The following is a 20,257-nucleotide window of genomic DNA, read 5'->3' on the forward strand; positions in this document are numbered from 1 at the left end:
CACCTATCCTTTCTCTGCTCACCATGGAGCACCAACATGCTCTACCGCATGCTGTCAGACTGCTGGCAGCGGAGCCCTCGTGCTTGTGCAGCCTGCACTACCTGCAGGTATCTGCCCAATCCTTTCAACAAATGGAGCTAGGATAATAGGATGTCCCTAAGTAAAAACAAAATTAAATAAAAGTACGACTACTACCATACATAAAATGAAGTCAAAATGGATAAGTTGGACTTCATTAAAATTAAAAACACTTGGGGAGGCCCAGCCAGTGGCTCAAGCGGTTAGAGCTACACGCTCCTAACTCCAAAGGCTGCCGGTTAGATTCCCATATGGGCCAGTGGGCTCTCAACCACAAGGTTGCCAGTTCAATTCCCCCATGGGATGGTGGGTTGCGCCCCCTGCAACTAAGATTGAAAAGGGCTACTGGACTTGGAGCTGAGCTGCGCCCTCCACAACTAAATTGAAGGGCAACGACTTGACTTGGAGCTGATGGGCCCTGGGAAAACACACTGTTCGCCAATATACCCCAATAAAAAATTTTTAGGGCCGGCCTGGTGGCTCAGGCTGTTAGAGCTCCATGCTCCTAACTCCGAAGGCTGCCGGTTCGATTCCCACATGGGCCAGTGGGCTCTCAACCACAAGGTTGCCAGTTCTCAATTCCTCGAGTCCCGCAAGGGATGGTGGGCTCCGCCCCCTGCAACTAGCAATGGCAACTGGACCTGGAGCTGAGCTGCGCCCTCCACAACTAAGACTGAAAGAACAACTTGACTTGGAAAAAAGAAAGTCCTGGAAGTACACACTGCTCCCCAATAAAGTCCTGTTCCCCTTCCCCAATAAAAAAAAAATCTTTAAAAAAATAAAAATAAATGGTTAATTAAAAAAAAATCCATCTTAAAAAAAATTTTTTTTAAATTAAAAACACTTGTGCTACAAAGACACCATCAAGAAAATTCAACCACAAAGTGGTAAATATTATTTGCAAACCATATACTTCCATAATGGATTTGTATCCACAATATGTAACTCTCAAAGCTTAACAATAAAACTTACTTAAACCATTCTAAGACAGGCAGAAAAATATGAGTAGACATTTTACCAAAAAAGATACATGAATGGCTAAGAAGCACTTAAAAAGATGCTCAACATCATTAGCCATTAGGGAAATACAAATTAAAACCATGAGATACCATTATGCACATACGAGGTATGATCACAAAATACGGTGAATATTTAAATAAATATAATGATTACAGTAAAAGACACATTACCATTAATCCCACTCAAAATACTCCCCCTCACTTCGACCACACTTGTCCTTCCCATTGTTCTTGCCACTTTCTGAAACAGTTGTGGAAGTCTTCTTTCGTGATTGTCTTTAGTTGCGCTGTTGGGCCTGCCTCAATATCCTGAATCGATTCAAAATATTTTCATTTCATGGTCATTTTGACACTGGGGAAGAGCCAGAAGTTGCATGGTGCTAGATTGGGGAATAAGGTGGATGAGGACACACTGTAATGTTTTTATTTGACAGAAATTTCTGTAGCAGAAACGATGTGTGACATGGAGCATTGTCATGACGGAGGATGAAGTAATGACACTTACAAAAGAGGACTTCAGAACTGCTTCAGAAAGTGGCAAGAATGATGGGACAAGGATGTCAGAAGCAAGGGAGAGTATTTTGAGGAGGATTAATGGCAATGTATTTTTTCTGTAATAAATTGTTTTTATTTAAATGTTCACCGTATGTTTTGATCACAACTCGTTACACATATAGAATGGTTACAATAAAAAAGCAGATAATACCAAATCTTATGGATGTGGAGAAACTGGAACCCTCATACATTACTGGTGGGAATATACAATGGTACAGTTAATTTGGAAAACAGTTTGGCAGTTTCTTGAAAAGCTAATCATAAATTTACCATATGACCCAGCAATTCCACTCCAAGGAATCCTCCCAAGAGAAATAAAAACATATGTCTACACCAAGACTTGTATGCAAATGCTCATAGCAGTTAAAAATATATATTCACAATAGTTAAAAACTAGAAATAATCCAAATGTCCATCAGTTGATCACAGCCATAGAATGGAATATATGACTCAACAATAAAAAGGGGCAAAAAGTGATACACGCACCAATATGGGTGAACCTCACAATCATTATTCTAAGTCAAAGAAGCCAGACCAAAAGACCACACATTGCATGATTCCATTTATAAAAAATGTCCAAAAAAGACAAATCTATAAGACCAAAAAAAAGACAGATCAATGGCGTGGGGTGGGATTGGGGGTTGATTATAAACAAAGTATGGAGAATTTGTGGGAATGATGAAAATTTTCTAAAACTAAATTGTAACACTTGACAGTGGTTTCTTACATGATATGACAAGCACAAGCAACAAAAGAAAAAATAACATGAATTGAACTTCATCAAAACTTAAAAATTTTGTGCTTCAAAGGACACTACCAAGAAAATGAAAAGAAGCCAACCCATAGAATTGATAGAATATCTCTATCTAGACTTGTAACTAGAACATATAAACAATGCTTATGACGCAACAATAAAACGATAGCTCAATTAAAAAAGACAAAAAATCTGAATGGACAGTTCTTCAATAAACACAAGAAAGATGTTCAACATCAATAGTCATTGAGTATAGAAACTAAAACCATAATGAGATACCACTTCATACCCTCCAGGATGGTTAGAATCAAAGACAGATAATAGTAAATATTGGTATGGCTGTGCAGAAATTGGTACCCTCATACCCTGCTGGTGAAAATATAAAATGGTGCAGCGGCTCTGGGAAACAGAGTGGCAGCTCCTCAAAAAACAAACAAACAAAAACAGTTTAACTTTTTAAACAACTTTAAACTTTTTAAAAACAATTCCTCAAAAAGTAAAACATATAGTTATCACATGACCTTGCAATTTCACAATATACCACTAGGTATATACCCGAAAGAAATGAAAACATATGTCCAAACAAAAAGTTGTAAATGGATGTTCATAGCAGCATTATTCATAATAACCAAAAGGTGCAAACCCAAATATCCATCAATGGATGAATACACAAAATGTGGTAATACCCATTCAATAGAATATTATTTGGCCATAAAAAGAAATAAAGCACTAACACATGCTGCAACATGAAGAACCTTGAAAATAGTAGGCTGAGTTAAAAAAGTGACAGAAAAGGCCACATATGTGATTCCATTTATATCAAATATCCAGAATAGGTAAATCCATAGAAACAGAAAACAGATTTGTGGTTGTCAGAGGCTGGGGCCAAAAGGAGTTAGGGAGTGACTGCTAATGAGTGATTTCTTTTGGAGGTGATGGAAATGTTCTGGTAATAGTGATGATGATTGCACACTGTAAATGTACTAAATGGATTGTACACTTTAAAATGGTTTATTTTATGATGTGCATTTTACCTCAATTTAAAAAAAGTATGAACTACTGATCCATGCTACTATATGGATGAACCTCGAAAATATGCTGAGTGAAAGAAGCCAGTCACAAAAGATCATGCATTATATGATCCCATTTTTATGAAATGTCCAGAATAGGCTAATACAGTCAGAAAGTGGATTAGTGGTCGCCTCAGGTTGGGGTACAGGTGGGGAGGAGTGGAGAGTGATAGGAAAGAGTATCTTGTTTCTTTATGGGTTCATGAAATGTGTAAGATTGACTGTGGTAATGGTTGTACAACTCTGTGAATATTTTAATTATTGAATTATAATTCAATTAATCATTGAATTATACACTTTAAATGGGTAAATTTTATGGTGAGTTGTAAAGCTTTTTTTTTTTTTAAAAAAAAGAAACCGTAAATTAGTATGGAATGGGCTCTTTGATATCAAAAGGCAGGGATAAGAATTTTTAGTGTAAATCAATGTGCTAACATATCTTTCTCTAAAAGAATATTGTAGATAGATCAGTAGAAAAGGAAACAGTGGTTGGCAGATCAGTAGATTATCCTTAAACTCCAGGGAAGGGGGCTCCTGCAAAGAAAAAGCAGGGGAGGGGGGATCCTGAGGACAGGATGAAGGACTGGAGTCTGCAGTCCTTCCAATGGTTGCAACACATGGAGAAAGGATCTTTACTTCTTCTCACAAAGGCACTGTCTGTTCACTAAATGATGCTTGGGAGTTGTGTCCACCAGATTGAGAAAGGGGAAGGAGCTTTTTTCGAATTTATTTTACAGGCAAGCCAGGGCCTAACTTCCCCCTTGCATTATTAAACCTATTCCTGCCAGAGTCACCACTGTCCTATCTTCTAATTGCCTGAAACAGTACACACTTTCATCATCTTTCTATTTGACCTTTGTAGCACTAGGGACTGTTAGCCATTAATAATTAGAACTCCAGAGGCGTAGCAGATTGTGAGGGGTATAAATTTCTAACTAGTGCATTGTTTTGTACACCTGAAACTAATAAAACAATAATAATTAGAACTCTTCTTTTAGCTACCACTGCAGTGAATGCCTTTACTTCACAATCACTGCTACTCAGCTTCTCTTCTTCCTCCTGCCAAATAAAGGTAGGTACTGTCCCACAATTTTAACGTCTGTTCGTTCAGTAGTCTCATCTCCTCGTTCTGGGTACTCTCAAACGTCAAGCTCCAGTCCTGACCCTTCTCCTCAGAGCCTCTTCCCCACTCCTTGAATAGACATTTCCACAGGGATTTCATGCTAGCACTTCCACATGACACAGGAGTAGTGAAGAGAGGGCACATGAGATATGCAGAAGGATCATTGGATTCAGTTTTGGCTTCAAGTTAGGAATAATCAATGGGATAAGGTGGATGCTTTAAGCTGGGCAAGTAGGCCTGATAAAAGGCAACATAGACTGAAAAACTAGGGAGGCCTCCATAGACGTGAAGGGCAAAGGGTGTTCTGGAGTGAAAGGACACAGTAGAGGAGGAGACACAGTCCTCTTGGGGCTTTAGACAGTGAAAGCCTGTGCTCCAAGATGCTTGGGTTTGTCTTTTCAGCTGTCTCTGTCAACAGTTAAAGCATAAGAATTTAATATGCTGCGTGGCAAAGGAAAATGGCAGGTGGGAAAATGGCAGCAATGATTTGAAGAGCTGGCAGAAGTGAATTCACACAACTCCAACCACTTCCCAAAGGTTTACAGGTGCAGCCAGGTCTGCAGAAGATGGCTGATCCCATCTGTGCCCAGGAGGAAGGGAGTCTGACCCTCCATTAGTCCCTGTAGGACAGTGGGGGCTCCCCACATCTCAGACACACATATTTATTATTTTATTCCACTTTGGAGACTACCCCCCAGTCCCTCAGACGCATCCAAAGCAAGAGTTAGGGATCAGGCCACACTATGATTTTTAATTATAAAATAATGAAGTCCCAGATGCTAGCAGCTCCTGCTGCTTGGTGGTATGAGATGTGGCTGAGTCTCTCTTGCAGATGATCCAGCACCCATATAGGCCAGACTAGATTGTTCTCCAGCTCTCCGCATGGCCAGGAGCCAGCATCCAAGCCTAGGCTACCTCTGCTGGGCCAGAACTAGCTGCCGGAACCAGGAGCTTACTGCACCATCCACTCGCATCACCAAAGCTAGGCCCAGGAAAAGTCCCACGCTGCTCACAATGAAGCCCATGGCCTCAAAAATGAACCTGTAAAGAAAGGTGGAGAATATCAGGGGACACTGAGAGCAGGCCTAGAGCCTTTTCCCTGCTGAGGCAAAACCTTATCCACCCCAGATGTTCATTCTTTGCTCCAAGCTTCACACTCCCCAACACCTCTACTTCTCAAGCAAATCCACTCACTTGGGGGCAAACACCTTCCAGACCATGAGATGCCTGCGGAGGACAGAGGCTGCCAAGGCACAGGCCAGAATCTAAGGGATGAGAGGAGTCAAGTTACTTGGGAAGGGAAGGAGGAAGCAGGTCAAAGAAAGAGGTGCTGTAGGCCCCCGTGAATAATGGGGAGTAGGAAAGTAGTGTTTGTTAGTAGAAAAAACCCTGGGCTTGGACAACCACTTAGGAGACCTAATTCTTTTCCTGGCCTCACCATGACTCACTGTGTGATCTTGGGCAAGCATTATCCATCTGTGCTGCTAACACTTAGACTCTGCCTCCCAGGGTGGAGGAAGATATCACAGTCACACCTTTCTGAAGGAAAGGAGGAAGATCCATGACCACAGCTTGGGAAAGAATCCTGGTTATCGCCTCAGCTTTTCCAGTCTGAACACCAAGGGAGTAATCCCCAAATAAAACCAGCAGGTTCCAGATCTAGCTTGTACAGAGAAAACAATCTAAGACTAAGCTGAAGGAGACCCAGGTTCAAGTTTCAATACTGCCATTTGAGGCCACTGTCCTTGGGCAAACACTTCACTTATCTTTACCTCAGTCAAGACTCTCTCCCAGGGTTTTGGCAAAGTATGAAAGAAAGAATGTGATGTACACACATGAGAAAAGGTAACTAACTCCATGATCTCTCCCCTGCACCCACCTGAACACCAAGGACAAAGAGGTACTTGAGGCCCAGCTGCAGCAGCGCCACGTTGAAGTGGTGAGGGGCATCCCGGAGCCGCATCTCCATCAGTGGCTCCTCCTCCTCTTCAGGCCTGACTCTGGCCTCAGATTCATTCCCTGGGGGCTGCCGCCTCTTCCGGGACCCTTGACTCTCACACAGGAAGGGCCAGAGCAGGAGCAACGGGCAGCCTACTGCCTCAGAGGAAGGCAGGGCCAGAATTAATGGAGGACCCAGGGACCAGTCCACCCTGGCCCCCAACCACAGTGGTTGGCTCAGCCTCCAATTAGCATAAGCCAAAGGATGCTGAAGATCCAACAAAATCACAACTCCCCACTCAAATCCAGGGGTTTCCTTTCCTTCTACAAAGTCAGAGTAAACAACGGAAACAAAGGAGGAATGAGGAAGTACCTGCAAAAAGGAGGTGGGAGGCAAAGGTGTTGGCTCCCACCAGCAAAGCAGGCAGCCAGGTGGAGGAGCCATGACCCTCTGGGAATCCCACGAAGGCTGCGTGCCAATGGATGGCTGGAAAGACAGGCTGGTGGCCCGTGGAGTAGAAGGTCTGTGTGGCCATGAGGGCCCAAGCAGAGACTGACTGCCATGGCACAGTAAAAGGACCTGGGGGAAGAGGTAATGCCTCTTTACAGTCATACCCATTCTCTAATCCATTGTATACTGCCCCACGGCCACACACGCCTACTACTTCAGTGCTAATTCTCATATACACATATGCTCATCACTCCAACCTCCTGAAGTCAATTCTCTGTCACTCTAATTCCCTCTGTGGCACAAAGCCCCATTATTCTAATCTGAACCCCACTGTGGTCACTCTCTTTCTCATATACACACAACTCACTATGATATTATATACTCATAATTCACCACTCCCATGACTGGAAAATCAGAAAATGCGCTCATGAGGATGCAGTATTTCCTTTGGAAATGCATCTTGGAGTGCATTTCATCAAGAAATGACTCCTTGTCTCCCTCCTCCATGAACCTTGCTAGCTCCGGGAGCCAGTGGGAGGAATCAATTAGTTTGGTTATAGCAGATAAAGGAGAGGACATCAGAGAGACACTCCCAACTGTGTGGAGCGTGAGACCATGTTAGGGTGAAGAACCTGAAGAGCAACACCTCCCTGAGAATAAGAGGGGCCAAAGTCACATCCCAAATATCCTTGGATGAATCAGGGCTGAGATATATATTTACCAGGGGTGGTGATGTGTATCCCAGCAGCAAGCAGATGCAGTAGAAGGAAGCTCTGCAGAAACAGAAGCAGGAACACAAGGCTTATGCGCTCTACGTGCAACAGCAGAAGTGGGAAGACCAAAAGGGTGAGGGCCGTGACCACAGCAGCTGAGTAGACGCTCCCCAACTGATAGGCAGCCACAGTTAGGGGGCCCTGAGATTTGCTTCTCTCCAGCCGGCCCCGGAACTCCTCCTGCATATGTCGGTAGATTTGAGGAACCACATAATCCAGGTCAGCCTGAGAAGTAGGGGGGCCTGAGAAAGGAGTGAGGACAGTCCTGGTCCTTGGAGCACCTATTGTAGGCTTCGCCAGCACTGTGACCGGCCTCCAAAGCAAAAGCATGAGCCCTGAAGCAGCCAACCCTGCCACTGCCCTAGGCAGCACAACTGATGCACCAGCAACCAGGGCCCGGAGACGTGGGGGTGCTTCATCTGCCCCTGATGCCAATGCCCAGTAGGCAGCAGTGCCTAGGACCATTAGGGGCAGCCCCCAGCGCACAAAGAGCACAGAAGGCTCAGGGCTCTTGAGATTAGCATAGCGGCAAAGCCATAGGCGCACAGCAGCTAACAGGGCCACCAGCGCCCCCACACAAGCTCCATACCACAAATTTTTGGCTCGACCACTCACAATGGATGCCAAGGGACTCAGCCAGGGAGAGGAGTGGCAAGCAGGTGTCTCTTCAGGGCAGCGATGAAAAAGCCCAGCTAGCCTTACACATAAAAGCAACCCAACTCCTAGCCCTAGGGCATGCATGCCATTGTGCCGTGGGGGGCTTGTTGGGGCTGAAAAGCCAAGGCGGGGTGTTGTGAATAGCTTAGGTGGCAGCAGCTTGCCCTCCCAGTGAAGCTGGGCAACCAGGAGCAAGATGAGTGAGCCCAAAAGAAAGCGGGTGGCTCTGGCCTCTGCTACAACAAAGCTGTCAGAGAATAAAGCAGCAAAGCGAATGAGCAGGAGTAATAGGACAGGCCCAGGGATGGGAAGCAGGGCTGCCAGGGGCCTCTTGGACCCCCAACCAGCCCAGGCTTTCCACAGAAAAGGCAGGAGTGAGCCCACTGCAGCCATGGCCCCTAGAACCACTGGATCCAGCTTCAGCCCAGCACATGCCAGGAGTCCGGCACACACTACGACCCCAGCCAGACCCCAGATCATGGGTACTAGGAGGAGAAGGTGGAGGCAGAAGCCTGGGGCTGTTGCCCACTGGGATACCAACAGGCAGAGAAAGCAGGCAGCAGCCAAGAGAGCAGCACCCCCGGCCATGTGGACCAGAGAGAAACGAGCCCAAGACTCAATGCACATGGCCCGAACTCCCCGCAGGAACTGCTGCAGCTCAGTAATCACAGTCTGGAGTGCTGCCTCGGCCCCCTGGGGGCTCTGTAGAAGCCGCTGGTACTCAGCAGAGGCCTTGGAGAAGAGGTCATGCAGCCGATGAAGCTCCTTAACTTGGAGGTCTTGAGCAGCAGCTGAGTAGGTGTGAAGAAATCGGGACACCTGGCATAAAAGGTCAGAGGCCAAGGGGAACAGGTCAGGTATAAATTGGGACAGAGGCAAGGATAGGTATTACAAAACGGGGTACCTAGAAATCAGGGACCCAAACTCTGTCCAGGACAGGGGAGAAGGGGGCACAATGGAAGGAGAACATGGCGATGGAAGGTGGAATTAAGACTGAACAAAGGATAAGAGTGCATCAGTATGCTTCTCCCAGGCCCACTCTACTTCTGTCACCTGGAAGCCCAGCCCGTTACCTACCTGCTGGGCATTGAGGTGGAGAGCTGTGGCTTGGGCCAGAGCTGAGGAGTGAGGCTGGGTGTCTTCAACCTCTGAGAACAGCTCAGCTATTACCTCCCCGATGTTCCCAAATGGGATGGGCAGGCCCAACAGCAGGGCCAGTGTAGGTACAAGGCTGATTTGAGGAACTACCTTTGGCTCCTAGAGGACAAACACAGCGGTCAGTAGGTTCACCACAGAGCTGAAGTCAGTGTTTGAAATAGAAGACACAAGGGGGTGGGTAGGAAATCAGAGTGGGGGACGCCGAACATCATGAATTTGGGGGCCTAAAATATAGGGATCCATAAGGATGCCATGGTCATGATGCAGGCTGACTACCTGGAGACAACACAAAGTACACCTCAAGCCTCACCTCTGGTGGGGCCCCGGGGAAGAGGGCTGTGGGACTGTACAGAAAAAGTGCAGTCGAGATCTCCAGCTCACTGTCGCCTCCATGGTCTCCATTCTTGGTCATCCCATGGTCCCCAATCACCACGAGCAGTGTGTCATTCTCCAGATGCTCCACAACCCCTCTGGAGACCAAGAAATGTGTCAAGGGGGATGGATAAAGACTTTTCTCAGGGGCCCATTCACCCCCAGCCATAGTAGGGCCTAGACTTTTGGCAGAGAGATACCTCTTCAGTAATAATCCTACTACCCAAAGCTACACACTGAGCTACTCAAGATGGATAAGGCCTCTAGCTTCAGAAAAAGGCCTGGAGAAGACAGAATTCAGCCAGGAAAGAGGATCTAAGGTAAGGACTTTTTTTTCTTGGGACCATATATCCTGGGATTCTCAGACACAAACCCAATCCCCCAGCCAATATCCCACACTCACTGGATCACCTGGTCCATTTGGCTAAGTTTCTTGGCCATTTCAGGGTGGTGAGGGCCATGCTTGTGGCCACAGTGATCCACACCCAGGAAGTGAGCAATCAGCACGTCCCATTCACCACTGTCCACTGTGAAGGGGAGAACACTGAGCATAGGGGACTAAAGCCCACTCCTCAAACCCAGCCAGGCTCTGATGTTCCTATGTCCAGGGACATAAACCCAGGCCACTGCACGCATGGGAAACTCAGAATTTGTGGACGGAAGCAGCCCTTCCCAGCTCCCAGTCTTAGGCCTGCCTCTGGCCCCGTGCTTACTAGTTGGGTAGAGGTGTTCCAGGATGCCATTGTCCACTGTGTGTAGGTCTCTGACATTGAAGGATGGGAAGAAGAAAGCTTGGGAGAAAACTCCGGGAAAAAGATCTTTCCAGGTATCATCTCCCATGAAGACCACACGCCTTCCTGCAGGGACATAAGAGTGGGTCACAGCCTGAGCAGGAGTCAGGGCAGGGGGAAAGGAGAAGGCCCTTTTAACACTCGTCAGAAATCCCAACTATGCACTCTACGGCACAGAAATTCCATCCAGCAATTCTTTATCCTTCAAGGTCTAAAACTTCCTACCAGGAACCTTTCCGATAGCCATATGTGGGGACAGAGCCAGGAGAGCAGTTTCCAGGCTCTCGGCCTCACGTGGAAAGGTGCTGGCTCGGGTAGTAGATGGCCGTCAGCTGTGGCTGGTTGGCCATCAGCTGTAACCCTTGAGCTGTGGCCGCTGATACAACTGCCGTGGCTGCGCTGGGGAGGGGAGTCGAGGAGAGTCGAGTCGGTCGGTTAGCAGAAAAGTGGACAGCAGGTCGCATGTCGTGTGATTCCAGCCTCCAGTGAGACTATAGTAGTGACTCTCTTACCTATGGCTGCGTGGGTGTTCCTTTTTGGCCTAGCCACATCCTGCATTCTTGTGTGGGGAGCAGGAGCTGAGACCCCGCAGGCCGCACCACATGACACCATACTCCACCCAGACCTCTCACTCCTTGTTCCTACAGAAGGCTCTTCTAGTTCTCAGTCTCTGGCTATCTCTGCTGCTCTATTTTTCCTGGGTGTATACTGCTTTTTGCATGTCAGTGAATGGACATGGCCTGACCCTCTGCTCTCTCCTCCACACTTATGAGCGTATCTGGACCCACATCTTCTCCTCTTCATCTCTCTCCTGCCCCTTTAATGAGAACGCCCCAAAAGTAAAACCAACACCCCATGCAGATTAGAAATTCCAGGACAAAGCCTACACCTGTGCTCCCTGCACGCAGGGGCCTGGTCTCATTCTCCTCCCCTGTCCTCCCACACCATAGTAAAGCATGCAGCGGCACACCCAAAGTTCTGGCTCTCTGACTTCTAAAAAATTTGCCAAAGGACTTCTGGCCTCCAGAGAAGCCCAGACTGACCTGCACTGGTGAACTGCTTAATGAGATTGTCTTCCATGATGGCGTAGCTGGCAAAGTTACTGCCAGCGTCGATAAAGGTAGGTAGCGAGCCAGTGGTGAGGGCCTTAAGGCGCTGCATGGTCGTGGTGGGGGGATCAGCCTTAGATTGGTAGAGCCTGGCATGGTGGGGCTGAGTCTCGAGGATCCTCCGCAAGGAGCCCAGTTTGCCCAGGAAGGGCAGGGAGACAGAAGGCTCCCCAGGAACATATGAGCGCTGTGGCTGGACGAAGTCAAATCGCAGAGCATCTATCAGCACCAACACAACCCGGGAGAATCGGGAAGCCATCCAGCAGGCCCCGGGCTCCCCTCGGCTCCCCCATGGCACGGACCCAGGGCCAGGGGGCTCTTGGCAGCTGCTATGGTTGGTGAGCTCCAAACGGGTGAGCAGAAAGCCACTGGTGAAGAGGGCAATGCCCGCGTAGAAGAGGAAGCAGACCCAGACCAGGAAGAGCAGCACTGAGATCTTCTGCATCCTGGTGGTGGCCGGGGAAGGAATTCATCACTGTGGGGCCAAGAACCATTGGCTATTCCGGTGCCTCAGTACAAAGCCCGGCTAGAATCACTTCCTCTTGGAAACCTTCCTGAAGATAAACAGTTCCATAGTCAAACCAATACGACGTTCCTCTCCACCAGTTACACCAGTGTTTCTGAAAGTGAAATCTGTAGACTATGGGCACCAACCTGGAATGGCTACTAAAAATGCTGATTTCCAGGCAGTACCCCAGATCTAGAAAATCAGGATCTTTGGGGGTGGAGCATAGGAATTTGCACATGTACTCCAGGAAATCCTAATGATAAAAAACACAGTCCACAAGGGAAACTTATTCCAAGTGGTAGACTGCTCTCTGATAGCCTGTTTCTTCGATCCTTGCCAGTTTCAACACCCCTGGGGTGGCCAGGGCTCGCAGCCGCAGAGAAACCCTGCGGGCCGGATTGCTGGCACCACCAGAAGCGGACCGAGGGGAGGAAGGAGAGGAGTCACACTCCGCTTCCGAACAGCCAGGATCGCCAGGAGACCAGAGGCGCGACCTACCCCGCGCAGCACGGCAGAGGCGTGGGGTCTAGAGCCGGTTGGGCCTCGCCGGGATCCAGTCGTGTGGAAGGCTCTGCCTCCTCCGGTGGCTACACGGCGTCCGCCTGGACACCTGACCCCGGTACAGGGCACGCTAGGCTGTGAGCTGGGGAGTAGTTCCCTTACTTCGGGGTGACGATATTGTAAGCGGGTTCTCGGAGACCCTGGCTCACCTTCAACAGCACCCGGAAGTGCAGCGGCGGCACCTGCGGCCTGGTACCACAGACGTGCAGGTGCCGGACAGAGCGGCCCGCGGGGCGCCATCGCCATCTGTCGGCACCACGAGGAAGTTCGGAAAGGAGCACAGGGCTGGCAAAAGGTATAGTTTAATGGGAGGTAATAGTAATTTAGAATTGGGGGCAAAAACCTAAGCTAGAAGACGAGGTCAGGAAACCACTGTCCATTCTTAGGTAAGACTAAGAGCTAGACCTCTGGAATCAAACCGCTTGAACCCTAGCTCCTCCACTCACTGTCACTGGGCATTATCTAATCTGTAAAATAGCGATAAATAATAATTATTTCCCCCTTTTTGCTTAGCTTCCTCCAACTGATAGATTTTATTATTCCTTCTCTCTAAGTCTCTCACTGCATCTTACAACTCAATAATAAAAAAGCAAATAATCCAATTTAAAAATGGGCAAAGGATCTGAATAGACATTTCTCCACAGAAGATATGTAAATGACCAATAACTACATGAAAAGATGCTCAACATTAGCCACCGGGGAAATGCTAGAGATACCATTTCAAACCCACTAGGATAGTTATAATTAAGAAGACAAGTAATTATTGGCATGGATATGGAGAAATTTGAACCCTCATGCACAGCTGTTGAGACTGTAAAATGGTGCAGCAGCTTTGGAAAACAGTCTGGCAGGTCTTCAAAAGGTTAAACCGAGTTACTGTATGATCTAGTAATTCCACTCCCAGGTATATACTTAAAAGAAATGAAAATATATATCCAAACGAAAACTTGTACCTGAATGTTCATAGTAGCATTATCCATAATAGTCAAAAGGTAGAACCAACCCAATTGGCCTTCAATGATGAGTGGATATACAAATGGTACATACAATGGAATATTGTTTGGTCATAAACAGGAATGCTACTATTAGTACATGGATGAACCTTAAAAACATTATGCTGAGTAAAGAAGCCAATCACAAAATAGTACACCTAAATCTATTGAGAAAATAAATTAATGGTTACCTAGGCCGGGGGAGAGGAGTAACTGCTAATGGGTATAGGGTTTTTGTGATGGAGTGGAGGTGAGGGAGCAGTGATGAAAATGGTTTAGAATTTTGATAGTTGCACAACTCTGAATATGCTACAAATTACTGAATTCACACTTTAAATGGGGTGAATTGTGTTGTATGTGAATTACATGTCAGTAAAGCTACTATTATAGACAAAACGAAAAACCTCTCCACTGGTTTCTCATTTCAGAGTAAAGCCTAAGTTCTTGTAGTGGCCCTAGATAGTCCTACAATTCTACACACCAGCTCCCTACTGCCCTCTGATTCACATAGCTGCCACTTCATTCCTTCCTTAACTCTGTTCCATCCACTGCAGCTTCTTTGCTCTTTGTTATGACAGGCATGCTCTGCCTCAGGGCCTTTGCATTTGCAATCTCCTGTCAGCTTTACTACCAGATGCCCAAATTTACTCCTAGATTCCCCTCATCTCTGTGTCTAAGCTCAAATGTAACATCAGTGAGGCTTTCTGGAACTCTACTTAATATTATACCCCTCCTCACCAAATTCTCCATCGTCCTTCCTTTAACTTTCTCTTAGTACAACTCATCAGCATCTGAAACACTATACATCTTAATGGTTTGTCCCTTCCAAACAGAATGTAAGCTCATTGAGAACAGGGAATTTTCTTCATTACTGTATCCTTGGTGCCTGGCCTATAGTTGGGATTCAATCAAGTTATCAAATAGATAAATGAATAAATTATAATTCAGGAATATGTCAAGTATTCCTCCATTTCCCTTACCTCAGTTCAGGCTTCATCACCCTCTGCGATCACTGAGGCAGCTTTATTATTGTCCGTCCAGCCTCCCATCTCTCCCTCAAATCCCGTCCACATTGCAGAACTGCTCTATCTAAAACAGTAATGTGGTTACCTTAATCTTAATTCTTCATGGGAACGGGGGAAAAAAGCCTTCATGGATCTCCCCCTACCTAAGGACAAAGTCCAAACTCTTCAGGACTCTATCTCCCTGTGATTTGGCCCTTGCCATATAGTCACATCCCCCTAACATCGCACCATTCAGCCACAGCAAATAACTCTGAATGTTCCAACTTCTCTGGAGCTATGGAGAAGTTGCATGTTCCAGCCCCAAACCCGAGCCTGGCAAATCCATTAATTTTTCCAGCCTGAGCTCAATGGCAAAGTTGGCAATTTAGCTGCCTACAAGCTGATATGCTTCTGCTCCTAGGATCCCTCAACCAGAATTTTCTTCCTTCACAGCACTTACCACTTTGTATCTCTGTCTGCTTCCTTGTCTGTCTCCTCTCCCTGACCTCATATTCTGTGAAAGCAGACTGCTGGGTCTCAGTTGCTTTTGCAACTCATGTCTAGCACTGAGCTTGGCGCATCATAGATATTATCAATTTTTTTTTTTTTTTTTTTTTGGGAACAGGACTTTATTGGGGAACAGTATGTACTTCCAGGACTTTTTTCCAAGTCAAGTTGTTGTCCTTTCAGTCTTAGTTGTGGAGGGAACAGCTCAGCTCCAGGTCCAGTTGCTGTTGCTAGTTGCAGGGGGCGCAGCCCACCATCCCTTGCGGGAGTCAAACCAGCAACCTTGTGGTTGACAGCCCGCGATTCTACCAACTCAGCCATCTGGGAGGCAGCTCAGCTCAAGGTGCCGTGTTCAATCTTAGTTGCAGGGGGCAGAGCCCACCATCCCTTGCAGGACTCGAGGAATTGAACCGGCAACCTTGTGGTTGAGAGCCCACTGGCCCATGTGAGAATCGAACCGGCAGCTTTGGGAGTTAGGAGCATGGAGCTCTAACTACTCTAACCACTTGAGCCACAGGGCCGGCCCCCTATTATCAAATATTTTTGAATAAATGAGTGAGTGTCAGTCTCTGAAGACCCTTTAAACACTCAGCAGTACTATCCTGCCAAGGCAGTCCTCTTTCTCATGAGAAATTCCCCCAAACACCTGCTCAAATTTACAGTCCCACGCTTAGCAGGAAGGGGACTGTGCTCCCCAGCTGGCAGTTCAGTAGACATGTGGCTAATCCTTCCACCCTATCCCACAGCTTCGCCTGGAGACAAGAAGGATGACTTCACATTACATCAGGTTCATTCTTGCTCATGGAGGAATTGGCTCCCAAGACCTGACAGAACTAGAGGGTGGGAATGGACATCCATGGAAAACACTGATGACTTTCTCAACTTCATTTCCCAATCAGAGAGGACAGTTTCTGGTTTGCTACTGGTGAATTTATTACATGATTAAACTTCAAATAAAAAAATAATAACCAAAATCTCAGCAGGGAGGCTAAAGCCAGAGTTTGGGAGAGCTGCTTCCCTGTCCCCAGCCTCTCTTGCCAAGCCCAGCTCCATTAACTCAGCTTGACTCGATCAAGTTCCTCATCAAGACTTGCATCTGTGCCCTGGACATCTCTGCTGTTCCCGCTGGAGACTGAGTCCTGGGCCCTTGGCACTGGGGCTTTGGTGAGGGCCCCATACACACCCATGGCCTGAGGAGAGGAAGAGAGAGCCATGAGGACATATGGAATAAGGTGTAACACAACCCGCCAATGGCTAAAAAGGGAGGGCCAGGGTCAGTCAGCTTGTTTTTAGTTTCTCCTTCTCTCACACATCAGTCTTATGAGTTTTAGAGTTGGTTCTAAGAATCTTACAATCTATCAGAGCAGGGCCACCCTCAGAATACTAGCACAGGTATCTGGGAAAAAAAGAAAAAGATGACTCAAGAGCTTCCCTATCTCCAGGGTGAGTAGGGATGTCTCATTCTTAGAGATTTGTTCTCTACAGAGAATGAAGGGAGGTCTAGGTCTCAGGGCACTCTGAAGACCTCTATGGTGTATAAGTGGATGGTGGTGGTTGAATCTCAGCTTCTGGCACTGGTGCTCTGTGTCGGGTCCTCAGGGCACTCTAACCTGAGCCACCATACTGGTGACATCGCCAGGGTTCGAGGGCAGCAGGACAGTGTTGGAGTCCTTCGCCAGTTTGGAGAATGCGCTGACATACTGCTCAGCCACGGTCAGTGAGGCTGCTGCATCTCCATTCTGTGGCCACAGGAGGGATAAAATCAGAGATCACAGATGTAGAGAAGTGGGTGGGGTGGAGGAGTAGAGAGGAAAAGTCAGGTTCCTGGAAAGAGGATATGCAGATCACAAGAGATCAGGTAACCTGGCTCAGTGGAACCCACAAAGACAGGAACTTTTCCCAAAGGTAGATAAAAGAACTTTTTCCACTGTCAATTCCTGCCCTCCAACTCCCACCAGGGGCCTCTCACGTGTTGTGTCAAAGCTGCAGCCAGGATGCGAATAGCTTCAGCTTTAGCCTTCGCTTTGGCCAGAACTGCACTAGCTTCTCCTAGAAGAAAAGAGACAGAACTTGACCCATGAGGTCAAGATACCCCAAAGCTCCTATTCCAGCACCAAACCTCAAAGACCCATGCCCTTCTCCTCCCTCAGGCTCTACCCTCTGCTGACCTGCTGCCTGATTTATTTGTTCAGCCTTTTCTGCCTCAGACGCCAGGATCTGTGCCTGCTTCTTCCCCTCTGCCACGTTGATGGCTGACTCTCGGGTCCCCTCAGACTCCAGAACTGTGGCCCGTTTCCGCCGCTCTGCCTCCACCTAGAAGCCCCCAGCAACCCAAATCAACAGGAAGTCACAGTAAACTCTTATACAGATCAGCAACTGTACCTATCAGAGTAGGGAAGGGAATCCAGGTCCTCATGTGACTAGAGCATCCTGAAGTCCTCCCTGGCCCCCACCTGCATCTGCATGGACTCTTTCACCCGGGGCGGCACATGGATATCCTTGATCTCATAACGGAGGCAGCGGATGCCCCAGCAGTCAGCAGCCTGGTTGATGGCATCCACAATACTAGCATTGAGGGACTCCCGCTCCTGGAGGAAGAGAGGTATGAGAGAGGTGTAAGCCTCAAGCTGAGAAGGGCCTAGGACTGATCTTCATCCCCGGAAAGGACTGAAGAGTGCCAAGCATGTGTCTTCAAACCCCAACTCTGGCTCAGAGCTCCTTACCCTGAAGACTTTGTCCAGAGAGAGTTTGCCAAGTTCTGATCTCATAGTCGTCTGAGCTAGCTGGGTGACAGCATACTCAGGATCCTCTACACCATAACTTGCCTGAAAGGAACATGGATAGTGTAAGATGCTTGGATGCAGGATTTTAGTGAGGAGAGTAACTCAGAAGGTAAATAAAGACGAAAGGAGATACCTTGTAAGGATCCATGATGCGCAGGTAAAGGACTCCATCAATTTGCAGAGTTACATTGTCTGTAGATGCAGGAGCAGGAGAGAAAAGGAGGAAAGTCAGGCCTCCAGGTCTCAATCAGCTCTTTCTCCTAAGCTGTGGATCTCCAGCAACCACTTCCTAATGGCCTCAGAGCACCCATGTTACCCTGCACCCCTCACCAAGAGTCACAGCCGACTGCTCAGGCACATTGATGACAATTTCCTTGAGACTCTGCACATATCGGATCCGGTCTAACACAGGAATGAGGATGTTCAAGCCCTGGGAAGAGGAGTCATGGGTCTTCAGAAGGATGGGGGTTGTAGGGTCGGGATCTAAGCTAGGCCTGGAGTCGGTAGGGAATCAACATATGGAACATGCCCAGAAAAGCTGAAGGATGGGGGCTTCAATGGTAGGGAAGCCCAAGAGAATACCATATTTCCCCCAAAATAAGACCTAGCCAGATAATCAGCTCTAATGCGTCTTTTGGAGGAAAAATTAATATAAGACCTGGTATTACATTATACCCAGTATTATGTTATGTTGTATTGTATTATATATCATATCATAGTATATTAGACCCAGTCTCTATGATATGATATATAATACAATACAACATAGCATAACATAATACTGGGTATAATGTAATACCGGGTCTTACATTAATTTTTGCGCCAAAAGACGCATTAGAGCTGATGGTCCAGCTAGGTCTTATTTTCCGGGAAACACGGTAGGAATGTGAGGCTGGGCCTCTGAATGGGACGTGAGAATCAAGGGAATGGGAGCCAGCAGAGTAGCTTTCTCCATGCAGACAGGTGGAGCTGAGAGAGTGGGTAGGGAAGATTCTCAAGAATGGAACCTGTGGGATACTAGAGCAATAAGAAAAGGTGGAACACGGGTATGATGGTCAGCAGTCTAGGCCCTGCTGAGTCTGGTCTTAAGAGTTGCAAGCCAAAGGTGAGGGCAGGCCCCAAGGAGGTCCCATCCCCATCCCCCCCAAGTCATGAGGTAATTGGGCATCAGGCTGGCCTGGGGTGGTTAGAAGAGGTTCTCACAGGCTCCAGGATCCGGTGGAATCTGCCCATTCGTTCCACCACCCAAGCCTCCTGCTGGGGCACAAACAGTACCACGGTGTTTCGGGGCAATCCTGAGGAGGCGCGGCGCGGAGCGCGGCCAGAAGCCTGCACGGAGCCCTGAAGGGAAGACGACAGTTATGAGATCCCAGCCGGCCGGGCACGCCGCTCCTCTAGGCGCCTGTCCGGAGGCATCTCCCTAAACCGCCACCCTAAAGGGTCCTCAGAGAAACTCACGTGGGACCATGACCTCTGACCCCAGTTTTCTCCCCAAATTTAGAGTCCCCCTCCTTTCCAGCTAAGGACGCAGGTGATCTCTAGGACAACAGTTGGAGTAGGCTTCCTCGCTCTTACCCTGAGCAACAGGGCCCCAGTCCCCCGCACGGTGCGCGCCAGCATTTCCCACGGCCGCAGCGACCTCCGGAACCAACGAGTCGCGGAGCAGATCGGTCGCTCTAGAAGCCCGGACCTGAGCTTGTTCTTTCCTACTGTATTTTCACTCCCCCGGATGTACTTCCGGTCGTCCTTTCTCTCCGTGCACGCGGCATTCCACATTCAGCCAATCAGCGTTACGTGGCAGAGGCGTGCATCAAGTTGTTTCCTGGGAAACGCAGACCTACAGGGAGCCCGAGATTGGAACTTGTTCTGGTTCTCTCTGATCATGCCCAAGATCTCAGAAATGGTGACCAAAATGGAAGCTATTTTCTGTGTTCAAGTGGCCCAGAAACATCTCCCACTGAGTTGTTTACCCCCACCCGAGAGACTCAGTTCACCCTCGGAGCGTATAACCGCCCCCATCTGTCACCATAGCGACCAGGGGATTGGCGCTGACT

General features: G+C 47.7%; 2 protein-coding genes across 2 annotated transcripts; both read right to left on the bottom strand.

The window, feature by feature from the left end:
• Nucleotides 1-3,825: 3,825 nt before the first annotated feature.
• PIGO (phosphatidylinositol glycan anchor biosynthesis class O) lies at nucleotides 3,826-13,115 on the bottom strand. Its single transcript, XM_033122553.1, has 10 exons — nucleotides 11,783-13,115; nucleotides 10,662-10,805; nucleotides 10,352-10,475; nucleotides 9,887-10,046; nucleotides 9,496-9,675; nucleotides 7,710-9,237; nucleotides 6,911-7,117; nucleotides 6,479-6,693; nucleotides 5,794-5,864; nucleotides 3,826-5,640 (listed from the first exon to the last, which is right to left on the bottom strand). Exons 1-10 carry the CDS (start codon nucleotides 12,291-12,293, stop codon nucleotides 5,511-5,513), a joined length of 3,270 nt encoding a protein of 1,089 aa, XP_032978444.1. The 5' UTR covers nucleotides 12,294-13,115; the 3' UTR covers nucleotides 3,826-5,510.
• A 3,213-nt stretch (nucleotides 13,116-16,328) lies between these two features.
• On the bottom strand, nucleotides 16,329-19,939 carry STOML2 (stomatin like 2). Its single transcript, XM_033122554.1, has 10 exons — nucleotides 19,779-19,939; nucleotides 19,407-19,544; nucleotides 18,534-18,633; nucleotides 18,337-18,395; nucleotides 18,144-18,245; nucleotides 17,874-18,008; nucleotides 17,589-17,733; nucleotides 17,390-17,469; nucleotides 17,031-17,159; nucleotides 16,329-16,610 (listed from the first exon to the last, which is right to left on the bottom strand). Exons 1-10 carry the CDS (start codon nucleotides 19,821-19,823, stop codon nucleotides 16,473-16,475), a joined length of 1,071 nt encoding a protein of 356 aa, XP_032978445.1. The 5' UTR covers nucleotides 19,824-19,939; the 3' UTR covers nucleotides 16,329-16,472.
• Nucleotides 19,940-20,257: the final 318 nt, after the last annotated feature.

Source organism: Rhinolophus ferrumequinum, chromosome 12 (genome assembly GCF_004115265.2).
Source record: "Rhinolophus ferrumequinum isolate MPI-CBG mRhiFer1 chromosome 12, mRhiFer1_v1.p, whole genome shotgun sequence".
In the NCBI taxonomy this organism is placed as follows: domain Eukaryota; kingdom Metazoa; phylum Chordata; class Mammalia; order Chiroptera; family Rhinolophidae; genus Rhinolophus; species Rhinolophus ferrumequinum.

Bases quoted from the DNA above. Each gene is read 5' to 3' on its own strand.
- STOML2 (XM_033122554.1), bottom strand. From the start codon at position 19,823: ATGCTGGCGCGCACCGTGCGGGGGACTGGGGCCCTGTTGCTCAGG. The intron at 18,396-18,533 runs GTGAGGGGTGCA...CTGCATCTACAG, and splicing joins GCAGTCGGCTGTGACTCTTG to ACAATGTAACTCTGCAAATT. The intron at 17,470-17,588 runs GTCAGCAGAGGG...CTTTTCTTCTAG, and splicing joins ACAAATAAATCAGGCAGCAG to GAGAAGCTAGTGCAGTTCTG.
- PIGO (XM_033122553.1), bottom strand. From the start codon at position 12,293: ATGCAGAAGATCTCAGTGCTGCTCTTCCTGGTCTGGGTCTGCTTCCTC. The intron at 10,476-10,661 runs GTAAGCACGGGG...TCCCCTTCACAG, and splicing joins GGAACACCTCTACCCAACTA to TGGACAGTGGTGAATGGGAC. The intron at 10,047-10,351 runs GTGAGTGTGGGA...CTTGGTCTCCAG, and splicing joins CAAATGGACCAGGTGATCCA to AGGGGTTGTGGAGCATCTGG.